The following is a 26,048-nucleotide window of genomic DNA, read 5'->3' on the forward strand; positions in this document are numbered from 1 at the left end:
GAAATAGCAATATTGTAGTCTTTCAAAAAGGATGACAAATAATATGGATTACCATTCATGAATTACCAAAGAATAATATTCAAATATTCTTGTGTTTTTTTTTTCTTTCAGAAAAGGGAAAATAAAGGAAATGTAATAAAGACTTTTTCCACCAAAAGGTGCTCTTAAAAGAGCCAAGTACCCCCAAATTAAATTCATGCCTCTTAGTTCTCACTTCCCCACAACACTGGCATAATTCAACCATGGCATTCTGCCAATTATCTCCAGAGTAAGAAATAAGGCATTTAACAACCTTGTTTTCAAAGAACAAAGTCCTTAAGAAGCAATTGATTACTGCTCGCCTGGGTAAACAGTAATTCTCCTGAGTATCTATTATTTATGGGATAAACCTTGAAATACAAAATTCAATCTGAACACATTTATTGCTTTAATAGTCCTTGGAAGAATATAATCTTATTTTCTCCCTCTTTTCTTCTCAATGTTATGAGTTCTCTCTCTTTCAGAAGTCTATAGAAACCGGACTCTGAAAACCACCAATACACTCAGAGCCCTACAGAGACTTATGATAGAGTGGGAGTGTGCAATTCCACCTCGTTTCTTCTTCTAGAAGGCATAAAACATCTAAATGATGAGTATATACAAGTATACGGATGTAAACTGTGAGTGTGTATACAAGTACACACACATGCAAATGCACATATTTCATACTTTTCTCAGAAAAGCAAGTATTAATAAAATATATATTTTATGGAGATTTACATGAAACCCCAAATCTATATAAGGAAAAAATACGTGGAAAAACTTTCAAATTAGTATCTTTTTGGAGACTAAATTGCTAGTTTCCACAGTAAGTAATACCTGCTCAAAATAAACTTTATGCTCTGCTGAAATTTTTAGTTAAGTATAAAAAGGCTGCAGAAAAAAGAGCATTTATAAGTCCAGGGAATACTGAGAGATACTTGAATCGACACATTCAGTAAATACTACACATGTCAAAATATTAAGACATTTATACATTATCCTTTAGCTCGGCTCCTATGAGGTTATTTTCATAGCAATGGGGAAAAGGCAGTTAAATGCCACTTTACCTTTTCCATAGCTTGCGGGAGTTACATCTTGTCCACTTCCATTCTTTTTTCTTTAAAGAAGTCTCTATGCAACTAAAATTTAATAAGATTTGTATTTCTTTTTCACCCTAGTGCAAAACATACGAATAGGGAAATATTGTATTTACCATCACTATTGAGCATCTCCTACAATGCAGGGTTCGATCCCTGGGTCGGGAAGGTCCTCTGGAGAAGGCAATGGCACCCCACTCCAGTACTCTTGCCTGGAGAATCCCATGGATGGAGGAACGTGGTAGGCTACAGTCCACAGGGTCGCAAAGAGTCAGACACGACTGAGCGACTTCACTTGGTCACTTGATTTGAGCATCTGTAAGTTTACTTTTTCCTCCTGAGATTCTAGTGCATCAAAAATTTTAACATGTAATATCATAATCCCTCCTAACATTGGGATTCTTTAAATTTGTATATCAAATTGTGAAGGACAAATTTTTGAAGATATTCCCAACTCTCACATACTCCTTTCCTTATGGACATCAGTCAGAATCCTGGCAGGAAACAGATGGCACGCTCAAGCTGGCTAATTAAAGACAGTTTAACAAAAGGACCATTTATAAAGAGGCTATAGGAAACAGGGAAGACAAGAAACTGAGCAGGTACCCACAAAGACAAAACAGCCAGAGTTGTTATTATCCCTGAAGCCAGAAGAAGCAAAATAGAAGTCGGGAGAGGGTAGCTGAACAGGGAGGGCCACCTGCCAGGAGACATCACCTTCAGTGACACAGCTAATCACGGCAGTAACCTGACAGGAAAGGAGCCAGCAGAGTAAACAGCCAAACTCTCTCTTTCTGATATCCTGCTGGTGGTCGCTACTAGTCAAACTGAGTCAGAATTCAGAGGACAACAGAACCGATTAATATGATGTGCATAAGTCAGTCCCCAGGACATGAGGGAGGGTGAAAGGCAACCTGGGGAATCCACAGGGGCAGAACGAAGGTATCCTTCACACCCCCCATTTTGGCATGTAATATAGCAAAAATCACCTTCAGTTTGGGAGGTGGGAGTGTTTCATCAGCAGAACCAGAAAGCAATTTGTATGTTGAAGAATGTGTGGGGCAAAAGGAACACAGTAAGCAAACACTGGGACATGTTATAAGGTAAGAGAAATATTTATTTAATTTTACACAAGAACGAGCTTATACTGAACAAATTCAACCAAATATTAAGTGCAGTAAAACAAGGAAATAGGGATGAGTTCTCTTGTTAGAAAATATTAAGTAACCATGCCTGTGCATTATTTTTATCATGACAATAACGTTTCAGATTTCTTCTCAGAGTGTATATTGTACATATAACATGTTATAGCTTCTTTGCTTTGCTTCTGAAAATAGAACTCAATCACTGCCTTACATTTTATTTTTTGCAGTGAAGAACTGAACTGATTCATGAAGATTCTGATCTAGAGGAGTATTTTCTGCACCAGTGAAGCCAGAGGTTTCCAAAGCCCCCATAAGCTCAGGCTTTATGTCCAGGGATCATGATGTCATGGTATGTATTTCACACCCATTCTTCCACACGCTTGACGTCAGACACCGTTGAGGTGGAATTCTGGTCTAGTTTTGCCCCAAGCCTTTTCCTTTTGTGATTTTCTCAAGCTCCATGAATTTCATAATTGAAAGTTCACTCAGCTAATAACAATGATGCACTTAGCTGCCCACAAATCATCCACTTTAAGTTTTACCTTTTTTTTTTCTTTTTTGGTCTTTTTAATGAAACATTCTTTAAACAGAAATTTCCAGTGAGACAGTTAACTTCACAGTTCCTGAAGGCACTGTGGATCCACTGAGCAACAGATGTGGCCATTCTAGAGAAAAGACAGGGGAAAAAGGTACAGTATGAATTTTTAAGCCACTAGTCAGTTCTCACTGATTGTTACACATAACTGAACAGTGTATTTGTTATTTATATGCTCCTGAAAGTTCAGTGTCCTAATCACTTTTCATGTCTCACTTAAAAACCAACTGTGGCCAGTTATTTGTGGTAAATTATAGGCTAGCAGCAGCAGCTTTATTTACTCCATGGCACTCTCTTAGATCACATTTGTTCTTTTATTTGCCCATTCACAAAATAAGCACTGAGTAAACTGAGCCCTAGACATGCTGATGAATAAAGCAGATATGGTTGCTACTCTCACAGGACAGGGCCTATAGCTGTATCCATTAATAATCAAGTGTACAATCAAAAATTGTAAAAAGTGCTAGAAAAGAAACAAACTAGGTGATGTTATGAGATTAATAAAAAGTCTGGCTACTTAGATTGGGTGGCCAGAGTAGAATTCTATATAGAAGTGATGTTTAACCCAAGACCTCAAGATAGTTCTGTGAAAAGTTATGCCAAGAGCACAGGGAACAGAATTAGTAAAGGCTTTAAAGTGAAAAGAGTTCTGTGTAGTTAAGACGCCTAAAAAAGTTCTGTCTTGGCAAGAATTCTAAGTGAAGAAACTATAGAGATGAGGCAAGGAAAACAGGGAAGAGCCAAATAAGCATAATGGGTTTTTATAACAAAGTACCAAAATAGTATAAAAAATAGTGCACTGGGACAACCCAGAGGGATGGTACGGGGAGGGAGGAGGGAGGGGGGTTCGGGATGGGGAACACGTGTATACCTGTGGCGGATTCATGTTGATGTATGGCAACACCAATACAATATTGTAAAGTAATTAAGCTTCAATTAAAATAAATAAATTTATATTAAAAAAATAGTATAAAGAAGGATGAACACTGAAGTGTTGATGCTTTTGAATTGTGGTGCCGGAGAAGGCTCTTGAGAGTCCCTTGGATTGCAAGATTAAACCAGTCAGTCCTAAAGGAAATCAACTTTCAATATTCATTGAAAGGAATGATGCCGAAGCTGCAAAACTTTGGCCACCTGATGCAAAGAGCCTACTCATTGGAAACGACCCTGATGCTAGGAAAGATTGAAGGCAAAAGGAAAAAGTGGCGGCAGAGGAAGAGATGGTTAGATAGTGTCAGCAAACTCTGGGAGATACTGGAGGATGGAGGAGCCTGGTGTGCTACAGTCCATGAGGTTGCAGAGTTGGACACGACTTATCAACTGAACAATGACAGCCAAAATAGTATAATGTATTACAGAAAAGAAAAAAAAATTGTATCTTATTCTTTTGAATTTTTGCACTCTTTCTTCCAGTGGCTCGCTGATAATAATGATAGCATTGTTATCATTGTTAGCATTGTTAACACAATCACAAGATGATAATATCCTTCTACTTTTTGAGTGCATACTCTGTGTCAGAAACTTCACCAGAAACTTTAAATACATTATCTAATTTCAACCTCAGAGCATTCCCAGTAGGATCACTATTAATAGTGATGATTTTTAGGTTCAGAAACTGAACATCAGAAAGCTTAAATATCATGTCCAAAGTCTCACAGCTAATATAAGGATACAACTGGGATTAAAATACAGGTTAGTCTGACTCTAAAGCTCATCTTCTATTTGATATATTCTCTCAGATAATTGACTTTACATGATTGAAAATGTATCAGACCTTAATATGATAAAACCAAAAGGTTCAGATAAAACTTAAGAAAGGACCTTAATACTTTAGCCTTTGTTAAAGCTTACCAAATGAGAGAAAAGACAGTCTATATCCAAGAAGAATATTATCAATTTAACTTAACCCTCTTTCTTTTAATTGTTATTAAGCAGAATTCTTACTCTGATGGCAAAAAAGTGTGACAGACAACCATTTCTTAGCTCTCTAGCAGTGTTTTAAAGCTTTGTTGTTTTGCTCAGAGGCTGAGGATTTCTAACCATAACCTGGTCACATGATCTTTCCCAACTCACTGACCCAGTGAAAGGAGAGGTATACCAGTTCCCAAGAATATCAGTTCCTCAGACTGTATGGATTTTGAGCAGAGAGAGTTAGGGAAATTTCTGGAGTATAAGTAGGTTTTAGGAAGAGAAGATATATTTCCCCAAATCTTCGAGTAATGTTTTTCTTATTCCCTATCAGTATGTTCTGCTATAGGAACATGAATGCTACAGACCATGCCATTGATAGCTCCTCAGTTAAGGAAACCTAGTTGATATAAGAAAGAGTAATAAAATATTCCACTGGGGTCCAATTTCAGTAATGGCATAGTTACTTACACAAGACTGTCTCTCATATGGATAACTATAAAGTTTGGACAAAATATAAAAATTATTTAAATCAATGAATTAGTGACTAAAAGCAAGCAGACACTGGAGGAATTTCAATCTCTGAAAGGAGGAAAATGTATTGTGTGAGATTCTTTTCTACCTGGCATTTTCCCTTAGGGCACTGTCTAGTCTGTGAAACTTAGGATAACTACAACTCAAGCAGAAAGCCACAATCTGATAGACTTCAGATGTTGGAGGACAACATTTGGGGCTGCCAGGGTGCCTGGAAATTCAGAAGGAAATATCTTAGAAAGGAAGGAATGAATCAGCATGGAAACTCCCCTCAAATCAGTGGCTGGTCTTTGAATTGCAGAGGAGACTCTAAAAGGACAATCAGAGAGTCACAGCTTGAAGTTGGAAAGCTCTGAGCAGATATTTCAGATGCTGCTCCCTGTGGGTAGTAGTGCTTAAAATCTGTGCCCTACCAAGTTAAAAGGGACTGATAAAAAATTTCAGGCTTTCATGTTTAGGAATAAAACAGTCTCAAGATTAAGAGATTCACCCTAGAACTAAGGGTACATCTGGAATAGATCTAACTAATATAAAGTCTAGCCTTCTCAATTGCAAGTTTATTGGCTGTAATTTGAAATTTGCTAGAACGACAACAGTCTTCAGGGGAAGCCAACAGAATGGAGGACCTATAGAGGACCTATTCTATATTCTGTCCACAATATCCAATAAACCATAACCATTATTAGATATGTGAAAAAACAAACAAACAGAAAAAAGTGACTCATCAAGAGAAAAAGTAGTGAAAGAGAAATGACTCAGAGTTAATCCAGTTGGTATAAATGCAGATAAAGACTGTAGTCACCAGGCTCCTCTCTGTCCATGGAATTCTCCAGGCAAGAATATTGGAGTGACTAGCTATTTCCTTCTCTAGGGGATCTTCCTGAACCAAGGATTGAACCTGGGTCTCCTGCACTACAAAGTGATTCTTTACCATCTCAGCCACCAGGGAAACCCAGATAAAGACTAGAAAGTGTCTATTACAAATGTGTACAAAGATGTTAAGAAAAATTTAAAAAAAGGTTATAATGAATGAAAAGGTTGTAAATTGCAGCAGAGTAATGAAACTAAAAATAAAATTAAATAAAAATTCTGGAACTGAAAAGCACAGTATTTGAAATGAAAAATTCATTGGATGGGCTTAACAGAAGATTAGAGATGGCAGAAGTAGTCTGTAAATTTGAAAAAAATATAGAAATTATCCAATATTTAAAACAAAAAGACTTCTTCTTCTGGAACCCCTATGATTCGAATGTTGTAGCGTTTAATATTGTCCTGGAGGTCTCTGAGATGTTATTTGCAATAGTGAAAAATTCAAAGCAACGTAAATATTCATGACAAGAGGAATGTCTAAATAAATAATTGTGCACCCTTTCTGTGGAACATCATGCTGTAACTTTCTAAAAATGAGGTGGACCTGTAAGTACTGACATGAAAAACTGTCTAAGTCATATTATTAAGTGAAATAATGGAGCCATCATTTATGTTAAAATACATATGCACACAGATAGGGGCAACCCTATGGAGAAAAATCTAGAAGCATTGTTAATGGTGACTGTTTCAAGGGAGAGGGCTAAGACAGCGGGCATTGGAGAAGGGACTAATCAGAGGTACTTTCGTTTGATCTATTAAGTTCTGATTTTTAACAAGGAGAATCTACTACTGAGGAAATTTTAAATGGTTTTTAATGTGCAATCTATTTTTAACATGCGTCACAAATGTGGAAGTGATGAAGTTATAATAAACTGTAAACTAAGTTGCTTTAAAAAAAACAAAAAGAAAAGGATTGAAATAAAAATAGAATCTCAGTGACCTTCAGGGTAATATTAAACCATATAACACATGGGTGATTGGAGTCTTGGGAGAATAAGAGGGAGAAAGTGTGGCAGACAAAATATCTGAAGAAACAATGGTCAATTTTTTCTCAAATTTGGTGAAAAAAAATCAATTTAGATATTCAAAAAACCCAGCACATCCCAAAGAGAATAAAGACAACAAAAATCACACTTAAGTGTATCATAGTCAAAATTATAAAAACCAAAGGTTTTTGGTTATATTATTATTTTAGTTGTTGCATAAGCCAACAACAAAAAATAACAATATAAAGAGTTATAATTAAGAATCTAAAAGAAAAATTAAATTGAATAGAAAAACTTATATAAAACTAATATAAAAATAAACAGAAGGAAAGCAAGTGGATACTTTCCTTGCATACATAAGATTATTAAAAAAACAACATATAGAACAAGCAGAAAACAAATCGCAAAATGGTGGCCCCTAAATACATGAATGTCAAAAACAATATCAAATATAAATCGACTAAACACTTCCGTTAAAAGACAGAAACTGTCACACTGGATTAAAAAGTAAGAACTATTTATATATTATCTATAAATATGCATTCTAAATATAAAACTATAGACAGGTTGAAAGTTGATGAATCAAAACATAGTGTGTGGTTTCATAAGTACCAGGCAAAACTGACTACTTGTCTAGAAATCTTGTTAGCGATAAAGAGGGACATTACTTAATGACAAACTGGTCAATTCACCATTAGACATAAAATAATACATACTGTGTGATACACATATGAATTTTTAAATAGGAAAAATACATTTGTTGTAATGAAATAAAATTGAGGTTTCCTACAGGAATAGGTATTGCCTGCTGCTGCTGTTAAGTCGCTTCAGTCATGTCCGACTCTGTGCGACCTCATGGACGGCAGCCCACCAGGTTCCCCCGTCCCTGGGATCCTCCAGGCAAGAACACTGGAGTGGGTTGCCATTTCCTTCTCCAATGCATGAAAGTGAAAAGTGAAAGTGAAGTCGCTCAGTCGTGTCTGACTCTTAGCGACCCCATGGACTGCAGCCCACCAGGCTCCTCCGTCCATGGGATTTTCCAGGCAAGAGTACTGGAGTGGGGTGACATTGCCTTCTCCTAGAAGGGGGCAAAAAGTTACTTGCTAGACTGTTGAAAGTATTCTATATTTTGATTCATCAAACATAAAAAATTTGCACAAAATCGCTATGTATTTGACCTTAACAAACATTACCTTGATAAAACCTAGAATAAAAGGTGATCTACTGAAACTTAGGCTGCTATGAATAGTAACCATCCACTGCCATAAAAATCTAATTATTTTTTACACAATAACAGTGAGTTTCCTTAACACCCTGTTATTTCTGGCTGTATTTTATTGGTAAAGGAGTCCTCATCAGTCTGCATACTAAACTCTATAAAATCAAGATTAGAAGACAGCTGACTTTCAGCTTTCAGTAAAATGTTTCTATATAATATATACAAAGCATAAAATATTTTATTAGCATATATATTTAATATAATTTTTATAAAATACTGTTATTAATACATTAATATTTATAAATTATATGACAGATAGAATAAATATATGTGTAATTATAATATATGTACACATATGTGCTATAAATTGTTGTTCAGTTGCTAAGTCGTCTGACTCTTGGTGACCCCATGCACTGCAGCACACCAGGCTTCCCTGTCTATAAATAATCTACATAAAAATGAATATATTTTAAATTCCACTATTATCAATATTTTAGTATATCCTCATAGATTTCATTTCATATTTCTCTGTTTTTAGCCTTCTTGTAATCAAAGTACATATATAATCACACAGTATTTTTATCTTAATTTTTATTATAAGCATTGTTGGTACTTGAATGATTGAATGATGCAATCATAAAATTACATATAATGTACAGTTGTAGTATTATATGTTAGATTTTGTTGTTGTTCTGTCACTCAGTCATGTCCCACTCTGCGACCGCATGGACTGTAGCACTCCATACCTCCGTGTCCTTCACTACCTCCTGGAGTTTATGTTATATCAGATGCTGTGTGCTTAGCTGCTCAGCTGTGTCTGACTCTTCACGACCCCATGGACTGTAGCCCACCAGGCTTCTCTGTCCATGTGGATTCTCCAGGCAAGAATATTGGAGTAGGCTGCCATGCCCTCATCATACTTTATTTAACCATCTTTCCATTGTTGGGTATTTTGGTTTCTTTTTGATTCTGCATGCCAATTAATGTTGAGGTGAATATTAGGATGCACACAGTTTGTTCCATATTTTAGATTATTTCTTTTGGTTGGATTCTGAGACTCAGGATTAATAAGATTTTCTGGATATTTCTGTGGAGATGGGGATGGGACTAGGAGGTATATGTGTGGCTCTTGATTGTATTTTTCAATGTCACTAACTCTGCAAAAAAACTACAATTCCACTATATCACTGTTAACATTGGAAATTATTGTGAATTTTTTTTACTGTAGTATGTGGAAATAATAAATCATTATGTTAGTTTATATTTATTTCAATTATTTAAAAGCTGAATGCTCTCCTCTTTTTTAACAGTTGTATTTTTTCAGTCAGTCAGTTAGTTCAGTTGCTAGTGAATTGTTTATTCATTCTCTGTTATTTATGGGAAAATAAGTATTTTTAATTTTCATGTTTTTAATCTAATAAAGATATCATATCTGCTGAACATATTTTTCCAGTCTCTAATTGTGATTTTATACTTTGCTAATTTTGTATATCTACAGAAGCTCTAAATTTTTTGAGGTATATTTTATCACTTTTATGTTAGAAAAGGCATCTCCCTTCTAGAATTTTGATAAATATTTGATTACTTATCTTTATTTTGATTTATTTTTAATATATAACACTTTTTCCACATGGGAATTGTTTTGATACATAGCATACTAGTATATACAACTTACATCCCTCAAATTGCTATCCAGTCATTCCAGTATTCATAGAATAATCCTTTCTTCTCTTTTGATCTACTAAGCTCTTCTGACTGTATTACTCCTTGGTAGCTCAGATGGTAAAGAATCTGCCTGCAATGCAGGAAATCTGGGTTCTGATCCCTGGGTCAGGAAAATCCCCTGGAGAATGGAAAGGTAACCCAATCCAGTATTCTTGCCTGGAGAATTGCATGGACAGAGAAGCTTGGCCGGCTACAGTCCATGGGGTCGCAAAGAGTTGGATACTACTGAGTGACTAACACTTTCACTTTTTATTTGCCTCCTGGTCGCTCAGATGGTAAAGAATATGCCTACTAGGCAGGGTTCGATCCCTAGGTTGGGAAGATCCCTTGGAGAAGGAAATGGCGACCCATTCCAGTTTTCTTGCCTGACTGACCCTCTAATATCTCCTCCTTCCTTATTTATCAACTAGGTACATTTCTCTTTATAGCCTGAAACTCAAAGCACAATTGCCTGAAAGCTCTCTGGAGTTGTGTAGTTTCTATCGGATTTAGGTAAGACAGCATTAGTAATTCATTTTTGATGTGAATTCAACTTCTGAGTGACGGAAACATTTTTTTTTTTTTTTTTAACCTAAGCAATTTAACGGAGAAGGCAATGGCACCCCACTCCAGTACTCTTGCCTGGCAAATCCCATGGACGGAGGAGCCTGGTAGGCTGCAGTCCATGGGGTCGCGAAGAGTCGGACATGACCAAAAGACTTCCCTTTCACTTTTCACTTTCATGCATTGGAGAAGGAAATGGCAACCCATTCCAGTTTTCTTGCCTGGAGAATCCCAGGGACGAGGGAGCCTAGTGGGCTGCCGTCTATGGGGTCGCGCAGAGTTGAAAACGACTGAAATGACTTAGCAGTGACTTAGCAAGCAATTTAAAGATATCTTTAAAAAGGAAAGGGAAGCTCTTAACCCTATTTCTCCCAGCTAACTCTTAATTCCTCAGGAAGTAAAATTGGTTCACTTGTTGGACAGCCTCTTAGCACAGTTCATTCTTCCTTCAGAGTGTCCTTCACAGTGAGTAATGTCTCTGTTTCATGACTTAATGTTTCTGCTGTCCACTACCAACAATAATAATAGCCAACATTTATTGAGCACTTACTCTGAATGTGTATGAAACGTGTAGGAAACTTTTTGTGGGGGCCTTTCACTTAATTCTTAAAGCAACTTTCTCAAGTAGGCAATATAAATTATTCTTATGTAAGTAATATTTTTATTCCAAGTTTTAGGTGAGAAAAACAGAGTCACAGAGAGATTTATAAATGTCCCTTGAGGTGACATTGCTAGTGTGGTGGACCAGGCTCTGAATCCAGGTAGCCTGATTTCAGATGCCGCATTCTTCACCTCTAGACCAGTGCTTTCCTATAGAATATTCTGCCATGATAGAATTGTTCTCTGCATGTGCTGTCTACTATGATAGCCACGAGCACATGTGAGCACTTGAAATGTGGCTCGTGTGACTGAAGAACTGGATTTTTAATTTAATTTCAATGAATTTAAATAACCACATGTGGCTTCTGACTACAGAACCGGATAGCAGAGCTCTAGACGATAACCTGTTGGGGAAAAATTTCCAGGAACAATTTTTGCTGTTTTTGGTTATCATTCTACCCTGGCACAACACCCCACACAAGTTGCATTTATTGACTACACCAGTAACTCAGAAGTGGTAGGATGGAGAGACAGTAAATGCAAATAGTGCTTTGACAGTGTCGAACTGTGATGAATGCTTACCTCCAATGCAATCTCTCAAGCCTATTTGGCATAAATTTTATTTTTAATATAGCAAAAAATAAATATAATAAAATGACTATTAGGGATACATTTGGTAGCATTGAGCATATTCTTATAACTCAACTTAATAAGAAGGGAAAAGGGAAATGGCATCAAATAGTAACTTCTGAGAAATGGCAGTTATCTGACAAGAAATGAATCTAATGCCAAAATACACTTTCTGGAAACAATTCTACTAGGAGTCAAAAAGTCCTATTTGTTTGTAAGGCAGTACATGACAAGCTCATTCACACTCTTTACCCCCAGAAAATACTGTAATGTTTTCTGCCTATTACTGTTTGCATTTTTCTTGTTGGAAGTATCTGTCTGAGCTATATCTGGTGTGTTTTACATTGCATCACTCAGTATATATTTTTGTTGTCACTGCTCAGAACAATAATCTATTAGGAGATTAAGAGTGTAAAGAGACTCAAATATCTTTGGCAATTGAATGTCAGAAAGTATTGCCCTATTAATCATTAATACCGAAGTTTCTAGATAATGCACCACTAAATGCACTCAAATGTATCCATATTAAATGTATATTAAAGTGGCACTGCATATACATTGCTAGTAACTTTTTGTAGTAAAAGTAACTTTCAAATGTGCTAATGCACTTTTAGAAGACCCCATTAAATGTTCCTCCCCAAAAGCTGTGCTTGATTGACAAATTGCATTGACTGAAAGAGCTAGAAATTTCGGTGTGAAATAGATAATAATAGTTTGAGATAACTTAAAGCATTTCATATTTCTTTGTCCTGTTACATCAAGTCACTCTAGTAAGAAATTTGTACTATGTGAATCGGAATTAAATTGCTCTACTGAAAAAAAAAATTTTAATGGAAATGTTCATTTAAAGAACCAGAGCAGTTAGAGATATCTGGCTGTGCTATGCTGGGAAAAATCTGACATCTTTGCTTTCTTGTTGTTGTTAAGCTTTTCAGAGTATTAGTTTTAGTGTTGACTCTAAAACTTTGACTCTGAAGTGCAATGACCACTGAATCAAATATTTGTAAGGAACAATAATCCAAGCAGAAAGCTTTCAAGTTTGTCACCATTTTTGAATTCTATATACCCTGTCTACGTTATCAGTATTTTTGTTCTTAGTGAAGTAAAAGACATAATGCTTTATTTTCCTATGAGAATAAAAAGAAAAATCTTTATAATGATTTTTCTCCAGCTGTAGGAATAAAATATGTTAAACAAGTCTTAAATTTTTCAACTCAATGTAACTGACCACAACAGACCAAGAAATATGCCCATTTTTGCCATATTGATTTTCACTTTGGAAAATGCAGTATGCTTACCTTGTTGATATATCTTATATCATAAAAAGACTAGATAAAAATCAATAAAATAATACTGTCCTCTATCATGAAAGAAACATGAAGCTTGGTGTTGTACTATTTTTTTAAAAAGATGTGTGCAGTTAGATGCTTTAGGGCAATTTACATAGGTTCTTTCTGTTCCAGTGATATAAATAACCATCATTCTGGTTTCAGACCAAGCACCTCCTTCTCCCTGAAAATGCTTTAGAGGATGCACAGGACAGTCAGCTTTGGCACTAATTAAGCTGAGTGGTCCTCCTCCCAACTCTGAACAGTAAAAGGAAGGAAGGTGCTTCTCACTGGCCACATTAATATCTATGATTTCTGGGCACAGCTGGCCAAGTGCTCCCTACTTGAATATAGTGGGTTTTACCTTGCACTGGCAGAGAGTACACTCAGTGCCATGTTTGATCCAAGAGGACCCAGTGAAGCGAACCACATTCATCTCGTCCAGGCAAGTTTTGGTGATGTCATTGCGGATGGTGTCAGCCTGGCAAGGGTCGGTGACACAGCGTGGGCAGCACTCGTTCTCGGGGAGGACACTGAATTCACACTCCACCTCTGGGCAAGGCAGGGGCCAACAGTCAACTTCCCCTTGCTATAAGGAGAGCAGATGGACAAGGGTAAAGGGAGGGGAAGGGAGGGAACACAGTGTTTACTGAATACTCAATTACTCAATTTCTTTGATGGACATTCATACTTAGACCTTCACAGCCATGAATGTGGTAGGGAATCCACACATGAGATCTATACTGTAGATGGATTATGAAGCTGTCTTCATGGGTTAAATAAGAATAGCAATAAAGGAAAGCAAAAACCAATTCTCTTAAAACAATTGAATGGGCACGTCCTCTCTTTCCCATGACAAAGAACTGTTTACTACAGAAGAGATTTTTACTTAGCTTTTTTGCCTATGAGATGCTTTTTCCTTCCTTTCAGTCTTTTACCCTACTTTCTCATTTATTCCCTTCTGCAAAAAGAAAGTTTTGTCCACTGACAAGAAAGTAAATTGAAATATGAAGGAAATTTGACAGTTTTTCTTTGTTCATTTATACATTTCTCAGTGTATGGACTTTGGTAAAAAAAAACAAAACGAGGAGCTGATTTCAGTCATTTTTATTGCACATGGGAAAATTGTGTGAACTGGATCTTTTTAAAACTTAGTTCCCACCTGTTTCCTATTTTCTTCATAATTCTGAGTCTCATGGTCTTGGGAGATGAAAGCAGCCTTCAGGCACAAAACTGACCTTGCTCTTTCAATTGATTTTTGGGTTGAAAGTATAAAAAGGAAGCAACAAAAAAGCATTGCCTTAAAAATATCCTCACACAAATAGAAAGGAAACTAGTCCTAACTTTCAGACTAGTATCTATGTTGGAGAAGGCAATGGCAACCCACTCCAGTACTCTTGCCTGGAAAATCCCATGGACAGAGGAGCCTGGTGGGCTGCAGTCCAGGGGGTTGCGAAGAGTCGGACACGACTGAGCAACTTCACTTTCACTTTTCACTTTCATGCATTGGAGAAGGAAATGGCAACCCACTCCAGTATTCTTGCCTGGAGAATACCAGGGATGGGGGAGCCTGGTAGGCTGCCATCTATGGGGTCACACAGAGTCGGACATGACTGAAGTGACTTAGCAGTATCTATGAAACTTTCTTCTATAAAGACGTGTAGATGAATTTTCATTTATACCATAGAAAGAAGCAAAAAATCTGGCCACATGAAAAATGACTGGGGTCTTCTTATCAAGTCTTTATTTTCTTTTTAACCTATTGTTTCCAGCAGAAGTTTCATATATATATACATTCAACTCTAACATTCTAATATTTATTGCAAATTCAAACTATGTGTAAAACAGGGTTCCCGCTGGAATAGTGTTGACAGTAACAATTTTTAGAAAGAAAAAAGGTATTTTGTTTTTGTTTTTTTTAAGTCAGAGCATAATTGACAGAAATGGAGTAACAAAAGGTTTACTTGGAAAAAAGGATTTTTTTGAATGCCATTGTTTCGTTCATTACTGTTTTTAAGTAAACCTAGGCTGAGTGGGATTGGGAAAGTGAGGACAGCCTTTTCTTCTTTGGAGCTCTGGAGATCGTCCTGAAAGACGACATGGCATAGTTTACTGCATCTACCCCTGGACACTCCTTCTCAGGTCGTGAATGCAGAACCATCACCTTGTCATCATAACTGGTTCACCTTTTGTAACTTCCAATGCTATGGCCAGGTACTGAATATTGGTGGAGGGGCAGGGAAGGTTGCTTTCCTATTTTGATTCTGGGCGTAATGTTTCCTGAACTTTAGGTAGCCAAACTTACCAGGCAGCGGCACTGCTGGCAATTCTGAACCCAGGTGTCGCCACTATTGTACAAGGTTTCCCCGTTTTGATGGAGGCACTGACTGCTCAACCTTGGGTCACATTCAGGGCAGCAGAAAAGATCAACTGTGGGATTCTCACAGTCACAGACCATCCGTCGACACATTACAAATCCATTCTGTATGACAAGGAGAAAAAGTAGTTACCAAAAGCCTCTGTTTCTCAATATACTGATATCATATGTATGTGGGTGTGTCTGTACGTGTGAGTACCTATGTAGATAAACATCTATATATACATTATACATATGTGCTGTGCTGTGCTAAGTCACTGCATTCATGTCCGACTCTTTGGGAGCCTCTGGACCATAGCCTGCCAGGCTCCTCTGTCCATGAGGATTCTCCAGGCAAGAATATTGCAATGGGTTACCATTTCCTCCTCCAGGGGAATATATATAGATATATTCATAATATATCTATATTCATAATTATCTCTCTCTATATATACATGTATATTACATAATATATCTAAAATCAGGCTTCCCAGGTGGTGCTAGTAGTAAAGATTCTGCCAGTCAATGCAGGAGATACAAGAGACATGGGTTCCATCACTGGGCCAGCAAGATCCTCTGGAGGAGGATATGGCAACCCACTCCAGTATTCTTGCCTGGGAAATCCCATGGACAGAAGAGCCTGGTGGGTTACTGTCCATGGGGCCACAAAGGGTCAGACACAACTGAGTGACTGAGCATCAGCACCATAGCTATAATTTCAGATGTTGATTTGGTAGTTTGAGATAACTCACAGTTTTCTCAATATAACTGATTTTCTTTAAAATTCCTATTTGTAGCTAACACCCAGAAATTACTCAAGCTGGAGAACTTCCAATTTTCTTTCTGCACATTACTGTTTAAATGACTTGACTGGAAAAATTTTTTTCAGAAATAACCAGTATAGAATGATAACCACTGCATGGCTCTTATGTGCAAATAAATTTGTGTATGTATATATAAATTTTTATGTACTTGTAATTTGAATACTAACTAAAGTTTGTTCTGTGTAATGGATTGTATGTTTATATTTGGTAGGTAGTCATCAAGTTTTACATATTATTAAGTTTATAGATATGTTAACCTTATAATTTGTACAAGCTGTTATCAATTTCTTTAATAATAGTTGAGTCCTTGGTATTATTATTTAACTATAATTTAAATTTCTATTATCAACTGGGTACACAGAACACCTCTTAAAACTGAAATATAACCCAAATAGGTGTTTTTTCACTTGCAGGCCATAGCATGTTCATTCTGGCTTCACTTATGCATTCATTCAAATATGATACTGTGCCTATAAAAACATTAGCCTAGTTAGAATCAAAATTCTATCATTGAATAGATAAACACACTGTGGTATTTCTGTACAAAGGAACACTATTCAGTAATAAAAAGGGATGGGTTACTTATACAGGTAACGAATATAATTGAGTGTCAAAGCATAATGCTGAGACAAATGTCAGACACAAAAGAATAAGTATAGTTTTCACTCATATACCTGGGGGATTATTTCCAGGTTGCAGGTGGATACCAAAATCCATGGATGCTCAAGTCCCTTATATAAAATGGCATAGTATTTGCATATAACCTATACATAATCTCCCATATACTTTAAATTATTTCTAGATTACCTATAATATCTAATATAATATAGAACTTATGTAAAAAGTTGCTGGGGTCAGGAAAATGAAAGTTTTGCTTTTCAGAACTTTCTGGAGCTTTCTCCTTAAGTATTTTTCATCCACAGTTGGCTGAATCCATGAATGTGGATCCTGCAGATATGGAAGGCCAACTGTGTTATATGATTCCACTTATATGAGGCTGTAGAAAATACAAATCTAATCTGTAGAAATAGGACACAGTGTTTACTTGTGTCTGGGGCTATGGGATTAAGAAAGGGCAGAGGCCAGCCAACGTGGGTAGGTGGAAATGTTATGTTATATTAATTGTGCAGAGGTTAATCAGATGTATGCATTTGTTTATCAAGCCGTACACTTGAAATACATGCAAATTACACCTTGATAAAAATGGTTACAGTGCTTTGTTTATACCAACCTGACATGAACACACGGAGCACCGGTCATTTTCCAGCACCCAAATCTGACCGTTGTGCTTAATTTTTCCATCGTGGATGCAATCCCCTGTGCAGTTCTTCCCGTGAGGACATCGGCAATCATATCCACCATCCAAGTTAAAGCAAATGGTGTCATTGGCACAGCTGTGCCTCCCAGTCCCACACTCGTCAATATCTACAGCCAAGAAAAAGCAGCAGGCAATGTGCTCAGAATATGTTCTGTTTCAAATAACTGCGATCAGGCAAGTGGTCTCCTGACATAAAGCACTCAACTGTAAATTAATTTTCATCTTACTGGCATGTATTTCCTAGTAATGCTGACTAAAGCAATGTTAATGATCTTGGGATTTCACAGGAAAATATCATACTTGATTTTAAACACCAAATAACCTTGGCTAGATTTTCAACTTTTATATCTCTGTAAATATCATTAGGCTTTATGAAACATATTTTTTTTTTAAAAAGTTAAGGATAGGACTCAATATATCAAACACAGTTTGGCAGTGGAAATTCTAAAAGTGCCTATGTTTTTTTAATTGGCAAAATCATCCTCAATGTTAAAAAGGTGCTTCCAGAAAATCCCTTCTTCATGGGGGATGAAATGTTATGGAAGCCCTGAGGCATTTTCATCCAGTTTCAAGCCCTGTTCTCACAGCCATGTCACTGTCACGTAAGCTCTTTCCAGCATTCTGCTCAGGTGTTCTGCCCTTAATGGTCCAGGCATTTGCACACTGTCCTTACACCCTGCCCTTCAGCCATGGAAAGGCAAGTGATCACAAGCAATCAGCATCCCTTACAAAGAATTCCCCACTTCTCAGCTTTCCCATTTCGTATCATAATTTCATCTCCTGCCTGACTCAATTGGCACCTGCCCATTCTTCACCTGACTTCAGCTACTCCATGGCAATCGTAGCCTAAAGCATTTTCATACAGATGAAAAGCAAACATATGTTGACCCACAGATCAGGTCCAAGAGAGGAGATGTGATTCATTTTATTTATCCCCATCATTTAAAGGTCATAAGCCAAAATCATTCCAGGGATATTGTACGAGTGGCAGTAAGGACTTATTTCCTATTTCATCTGAGTAAAGGTCAAGAAAAAAGAACTAAATCACAGCAGGAAAAGTGGGATAGAGAGAAAATGGAATGTATAGCTTTTAATCAGCAGAATGTACACTGATTTTCCTTCAAAATTATAGGATTTACTATCTTCCTTAAATGGTTTGATTTCAACATTGTAGAGGAAATAAACTAGTCAAGATTATATTTTAGCCACATTTCAATTCCTAAATATTTAAGTTCTATCATATATGCATTCCTGATAATAAGTAACATGATTATTTCTATGTACTTTGATTTTTATTAGTTCTCATATCAACAAAACCTATGAATTGAGAGGATAGCTGAAAAGATTTCTATTACAGCTATAGTAAACTTTATTATAGGTTGATATGTCAAGGATAATACTGTATAAAAAAGACCATGATAAAATAAAATAACAGCATAAGAATACATGAAAATCTTAAAAAATACATTTATATAACTGTATTAATATATACACCTATATATCAGATATATATGTGTATATCAGATCGAAAAAAATTTTCTTTTGGTGAGGAAATGAACTTTATATAGCAGGTCTATATTTGCTCTATTTGGAATAATAAAGTATCCTCAGAGTTGATATTTGTCTCCATTAAATATTCTTATAATTAGCAATTATAGGAAGCAAAAACACCACCACTGATCATCGTTGTTTGGTCTCTCTGACCACAATCTCTACAAATACCTCTTAATATATCTTTTAATATCCATTACATATATATATGTTTTATATATTTCACTCTTTAAATATCCGCTAATATAAGAACATTATTGCATTAATGGCAATGGCTGGACTTGAACAATCATTTCATTTTGCCTGACATTTAAAGTAAAATTTCTACTAACAGGTTTGTTTGTTTGGTTAAAAGCAGAGAAAGTCCTTGGATTTGATGCAGCAGACAAAGAAGAAAAGATTTTTAGGTACAAAGAGAATATGTACTCAAAGTATATTAACGACCAGGAAATAGAATAAAAAGTTGCTTACAACAATGGTTGGCATGTACTTGTCATACCTGGAGAAATATTAATATTTAAGCAGAAACATCATAGTGGACTAACTCTTACCTTTTGCTATCCTGTGAGATTTGAATTAATTTGAACTTACCTTACCTTTCTTGCTTGTTATCTATACTGGGTTTCTCAGTGCAGAAACTATTCTCAATTGAATGGTAGTATAAAATTTTGGAATTTATTTTTATATACAGTTTTATTGTAAGATTCCTACATTACATATACATAAAGAGTGTATATTCTGCTTTGAAAATTATACTATAGTATACAGAAATTCCAACTTTAAAAATATTGATTATTTCTTTAGTGAGTGATTGGAGAAATAATGTTGTCAAGCCAGTGGTCAAGTCTCAGTTCCTGTCTTCAGCTGACAGCAGTTTCTGACACACGTCCTTCCCTCTCCCTGACAAATTTCATTTACTTGCTTCCTATCACACTAGTATACTGAAGCTGAAGCTCTAATACTTTGGCCACCTGATGGGAAGAGCCAACTCATTTGAAAAGACCCTGATGCTAGGAACCATTGAAGGCAGGAGGAGAAGGGGGAGACACAGGATGAGATGGTTAGATAGCATCACCGACTCAATGGACATGAATTTGAGCAAACTCCAGGAGATAGTGAAGGACAGGGAAGCCTGGCATGCTGCAGTCCATGGGGTCACAAAGAATCAGACATGACTGAGTGACTGAACAACATCACATTGGTAGCTCTTTCTGAATCTTTCTTCCGCCCACATACTCATTCTCCAGGTGTGGCAAAAACATTATGGATAAGATTTAGGCAAGAAAAGAGGAGGTAAAGAGTGGTCTAGTCAGAGGTAAGAGTGTGTTTGAGCCCCAAAGTTCAGAGCCATTAAGTGTATTAGAGAATCAAAAGTGTTGGTATGACTTAAATGGCCAGGGAAAGCAGAGTGGGGAGACACGCTGAAGGGTTCTCGGGGCTCAGTTAAAGGTCATGTTATAAGAAATTTGAACATTATAATGAAGTCTATCAAATGTCCTTTTAGGGAATTGCAAAAAAACTATTCACATATCCATTTTAGAAATATTCCTCTGGCTTCATTTTGGAAAAGGGACTTAAAATGGATTAGAACTTTCAATTATAAGACCAATTAGTAGACTGTTCAGTATTCCAGGAAAGAGATGGTCATATAATAAAAGTAAACACCAAAGTCTAAGTACATTCATATAATGACTCATTTAATCCTCACAACAACCGTGAAAACTACAGTTATAATCCCCATTGTATAGATCAGGGAACTGAGGCAGAAACATGTTGCATAACTTTCTCAAGATCACACAGCTAGTAAGGTATAGATAGAGCACAGAGGGGAACCCAATCTGTCAGGCTCCAAGTCTGTGTTCTTAGGCATAATGCTGTACTTAATAGTAGCAGTGGGGATGCACACATAGAAACAACAAAGATAAAGCCATTTAGTGATTTGTCGGCTTCAGAGACTAAGGAGAGAGAGGGGTCATGAATGATTAGATTTCTGGCTTGGAAAATTTGGTAGATGCTATTTACATAATGAAGAGCAAGATTTTGATAGGGAGTGGTAATGTTGCAGAGAAGAACCAATTCTGACTCCATGTTGGAACTATTTCCTTGACTTGCTTTTAGTCAGTCAGTCAGTTCAGTCACTGAGTCGTGTCCGACTCTTTGCGACCCCGTGAATCGCAGCACACCAGGCCTCCCTGTCCATCACCAACTCCTGGAGTTCACTCAAACTCACGTCCATCGAGTCAGTGATGCCATCCAGCCATCTCATCCTCTGTCGTCCCCTTCTCCTGCCCCCAATTCCTCCCAGCATCAGAGTCTTTTCCAATGAGTCAACTCTTCACATGAGGTGGCCAAAGTACTGGCGTTTCAGCTTTACATCAGTCCTTCCAAAGAACACCCAGGACTGATGTCCTTCAGAATGGACTGGTTGGATCTCCTTGCAGTCCAAGGGACTCAAGAGTCTTCTCCAACACCACAGTTCAGAAGCATCAATTCTTCAGCGCTCAGGCTTCTTCACAGTCCAACTCTCACATCCATACATGACCACTGGAAAAACCATAGCCTTGACTAGACGGACCTTTGTTGGCAAAGTAATGTCTCTGCTTTTGACTTGCTTTACCTTGCTGTTATCATAATCATTCAATAAGAGGTCCCACCCCTGTCTGACTGTTAAACTAAAGTGCTGTTGTTCAGCTCACAGAGAATCAGACCCTCTCCACCTGTGAAAAGAAGAGATTAACACATCCCTTCCTTGATTCTCTGGAGAAGGAAATGGCAACCCACTCCAGGATTTTAGCCTGAAAAATTCTATGGACAGATTAGCCTGGTGGGCTTCAGCCCATGGAGTTGCAGAGAATCAGACACAACTGAGCGACTAACAATTTCACTTTCTTTCCCTGATGCTTGCCATTCCCAGAGATGTTTTGTAGAACTGATGGGCGCTTTTTACTTTATTTCTTCATTGCTTTTCCATCTATTCACACACTGTTGAAGCCTAGCTTGAAGGATTTTGAGCATCATGTTGCTAGTAGGCTAAATGAGTGCAATTGTGCGGTAGTTTGAACATTCTTTGGCATTGCCTTTCTTTGGGATTGCAATGAAAATGGACCTTTTCTAGTCCTGGGGCCACTGCTGAGTTTTCCAAATTTCCTGGCATATTGAGTGCAGCACTTTCACAGCATCATCTTTTAGGATTTGAAATAGTTCAGCTGGAATTCCATCACCTCCTCTAGCTTTGTTCGTAGTGATGTTTTCTAAAGCCCACTTGACTTTACACTCCAGGATGTCTGGTTCTAGGTGAGTGATCACACCATCGTGGTTATCTGAGTCATGAAGATCTTTTTTTGTATAGTTCTGTGTATTCTTGCCACCTCTTCTTAATATCTTCTGCTTCTTAATACTGTTTCTGTCCTTTATTGTGCCATGTTTACATGAAATGTTCCCTTTATGTCTCATTTTCTTGAAGAGATCTCTGATCTTTCCCATTCTATTGTTTCCTCAATTTCTTTGTATTGATCACTGAAGAAGGCTTTCTTATCTCTCCTTGCCATTCTTTGTAACTCTGAATTCAAATGGGTATATCTTTCCTTTTCTCCTTTGTCTTTCACTTCTTTTCTTTTTTTCAGCTATTTGTAAGGCCTCCTCAGACAATCATTTTGCCTTTTTGCATTTCTTTTTCTTGGAGATAGTTTAGATCGCCACCTCCTGTACCATGTTATGAAACTCTGTCCATAGTTCTTCAGGTACTCTGTCTATCATATCTGATCCCTTGAATCTATTTGTCACTTCCACTGTATAATTGTAAGGGATTTGACTTAGGTCATACTTGAATGGTCTAGTGGTTTTCCCTACTGTCTTCAATTTAAGTCTGGATTTGGCAATAAGGAGTTCATGATCTGAGTCACAGTCAGCTCCCAGTCTTATTTTTGTTGACCACATAGAGCTTCTCCATCTTGGCTGCAAAGAATATAATCAACATGATTTTGGTACTGACTGGTGATGTCCATGTGTAGAATCTTCTTTTGTGTTGCTGAAAGAGGGTGTTTGCTATGACCAGTGTGTTCTCTTGGCAAAACTCTGTTAGCCTTTTACCTGCTTTGTTTTGTACTCCAAGGCCAAATTTGCCTGTTATTCTAGGTGTCTCTTGACTTCCTACTTTTGCATTCCAGTCCCCTATAATAAAAAGGACATTTTTTGGGGGGGTGTTAGTTCTAGAAGGTCTTGTAGGTCTTTATAGAACTGTTCAACTTCAGCTTCTTCAGCATTACTGTATGGGGCATAGACTTGGATTACTGTGATAATGAAAGGTTTGCCTTGGAAACAAACAGAGATCATTTTGTTGTTTTTGAGATTGCATCCAAGTACTGCATTCTGGACTCTTGTTGACTGTGATGGCTACTCCATTTCTTCTAAGGGATTCTTGCCCACAATGGTAGATATAATGATCATCTGAGTTAAATTCACCCATTCCAGGCCATTTTAGTTCACTAATTCCTAAAATGTCGATGTTCACTCTTGCCATCTCCTGTCTGACCACTTCCAATTTGCCTTGATTCATGGACCTAACATTCCAGGTTCCTATGCATTACTGCTCTTTACTACATAGTGAGAGAGTCAGTTCCTAGGCAGGTTGATAAGGAGTCTAGGGGTCCCCAAGGAGAGAGGGGTGTGGAATTCTCAAGGAGGAAGAAAGGACAAATTTTTTTTCTTTCTCCACATTCCTTAGGATTATATAACAATAATGTATCCTGCCTGAGGACAATCTCTGGATTAAGGATAGTCTCTGGATTAAACCTTCTGTTATATTAAAATGTAAATTATGGGAGTAGACCTGGTCTTTACAAGGATGTATCCTGCCTGAGGACAGTTTCTGGATTAAACCTTCTGGCTAATTCTATTATCTTAAAATGTAAATTATGGGAGTAGGTCTGGTGAGGTCTTTACAACCTCCAGACATTCTTTGGATTCATTGGAGAGTATATAACTTCATTGTTAACACTAGCAAGTGGGTACTCTTTCTACCCCCTTCTGATGCCTATGTCAGAAGCTTTCTCTATCTCTTTTATACTTTAATAAAACTTTATTACACAAAAGCTCTGAGCGATCAAGCCTTGACTTCTTTTCCTCCAGGGGCCAAGAATCCCAGTGTCTTCGCATGATTCAACAACAACCTTTCAATAGGACTTGACTTCCATCACCAGTCACATCCATAACTGGGTGTTGTTTTTGCCTTGGCTCCATCTCTTCATTCTTTCTGGAGTTATTTCTCCACTGATCTCCCTTGGAGTTCATCTCTCAGTGTCCTATCTTTTTGCCTTTTCATGCTGTTCATGGGGTTTTCAAGGCAAGAATTCTGAAGTGGTTTGCCATTCTCTTCTCCAGTGGACCATGTTTTGTCAGAACTTTCCACCATGACCTGACCATCTTGGGTGGCCCTGCATGGCATGGCTCATAGTTTCATTGAATTAGACAAGGCTGTGGTCCATGTGATCAATTTATTTAGTTTTCTGTGATTGTGGTTTTCATTCTGTCTGCCCTGTGATAGATAAGGACGGGCTCAAGGAAGTTTTTGATGGGAGAGACTAACTGAGGGGGAAACTGGTTCTGATGGGTGGGGCCATGCTCAGTAAATCTTCAGTCCAGTTTTCTGGTGATGGGTGGGGCTGTGTTCCCTCCCTGTTGTTTGACCTGAAGTCAAACTATGGTGTAGGTAATGAAGATAATGGTGACCTCCTTCACATGGTTCCATGCAGGCAATGCCATGCTCAGTGCCCCTGACCTTGTAGCAGGCCACTGTTGACCCATGTCTCCACCGGAGACTCCTGGACACTCATGGGCAAGTCTGGGTCAGTCTCTTGTGGGGTCCCTGCTCCTTTCTCCTGGGTCCTGGTGTGCACAAGGTGACTGTATAGAGCTTCTCTATCTTTGGCTGCAAATAATATAATCAATCTGATTTCGATATTGACCATCTGGTGATGTCCATGTGTAGAGTCGCCTCTTGTGTTGTTGAAATAGCGTGTTTTCTGTGACTACTGTGTTCTCTTGACCTTTCCCTCTCTATTCTGCCTTTTGACTTTAGTTCCTCATTGCTTTTGATTTAGTTCCTCATTCCCTTGATTTAAGGTAAGAATTTGTAGTATTTGTTTTGAACATAATACTCAAAGATACTACCATATAAACATTTTTTTTTTTTAGTCATACAAGTTCAAAAACACCCACCAAGCATAAAGATAATCTAGAAATAAAAGCTTTAAATAAAAGGAAATGTGGGCATGAAATGCAATATTCCTTCACGGAAAAAAATACTTGGCCTTGTTCTCAGAGAGAGACAAATTTTCAGGCACATTAGAAATGATGATGTGGGTAAGAAAACCTTGCACATTTCCTGGGGATTAAATGTCTACACCTCCGAGGTAAATGGATGAGCAAAATAATTTACAGTTTGTATGCATGCAGTTTATTAACATGTATGTTGTAGATTACAGTCTAAAAAGTACAAAGTTATTTATTCATATCTTCAAACATGACTATTATACTTAAGAATAATTGTAAACCTACTGCTGTGGATTTGTCCATGTTGAAATGCTTCTTGTTTTTTTCCCCAGCACAGAAATACGGAACTTGATCAGATATAACCATAGTCTTAAAATGGCATCCTTCTAAATGCTAATATTACAATTCTACAGATCACTGAAATTGCAGTAAGTAGATAGTTGTTAAAAAGAAGCATTTTAGTTCTCTTTTATATGACAAAGGTTAGTACTTTTAAAAGAATTCTTCAGATCACACTGTCCTTGAAAG

General features: G+C 37.2%; 1 protein-coding gene across 2 annotated transcripts in view; it reads right to left on the reverse strand.

Annotated features, from left to right (window-relative positions):
• Nucleotides 1–2,242: 2,242 nt before the first annotated feature.
• Nucleotides 2,243–26,048, reverse strand: part of NELL2 (neural EGFL like 2) — a 460,840-nt gene continuing 437,034 nt past the window's right edge. For both annotated transcript variants that reach the window (XM_070369964.1, XM_070369963.1), the window contains exons 18-21: nucleotides 17,613–17,806; nucleotides 15,507–15,683; nucleotides 13,566–13,790; nucleotides 2,243–2,928 (exon numbers count right to left, since the gene is read on the reverse strand). In XM_070369964.1, the coding sequence (XP_070226065.1) occupies nucleotides 2,878–2,928; nucleotides 13,566–13,790; nucleotides 15,507–15,683; nucleotides 17,613–17,806 (647 nt within the window). In that variant the 3' untranslated portion in view covers nucleotides 2,243–2,877. The remainder of the gene's footprint in view (nucleotides 2,929–13,565; nucleotides 13,791–15,506; nucleotides 15,684–17,612; nucleotides 17,807–26,048) is intronic.

The sequence above is a fragment of the Bos mutus genome, chromosome 5 (assembly GCF_027580195.1).
Source record: "Bos mutus isolate GX-2022 chromosome 5, NWIPB_WYAK_1.1, whole genome shotgun sequence".
NCBI lineage: Eukaryota > Metazoa > Chordata > Mammalia > Artiodactyla > Bovidae > Bos > Bos mutus.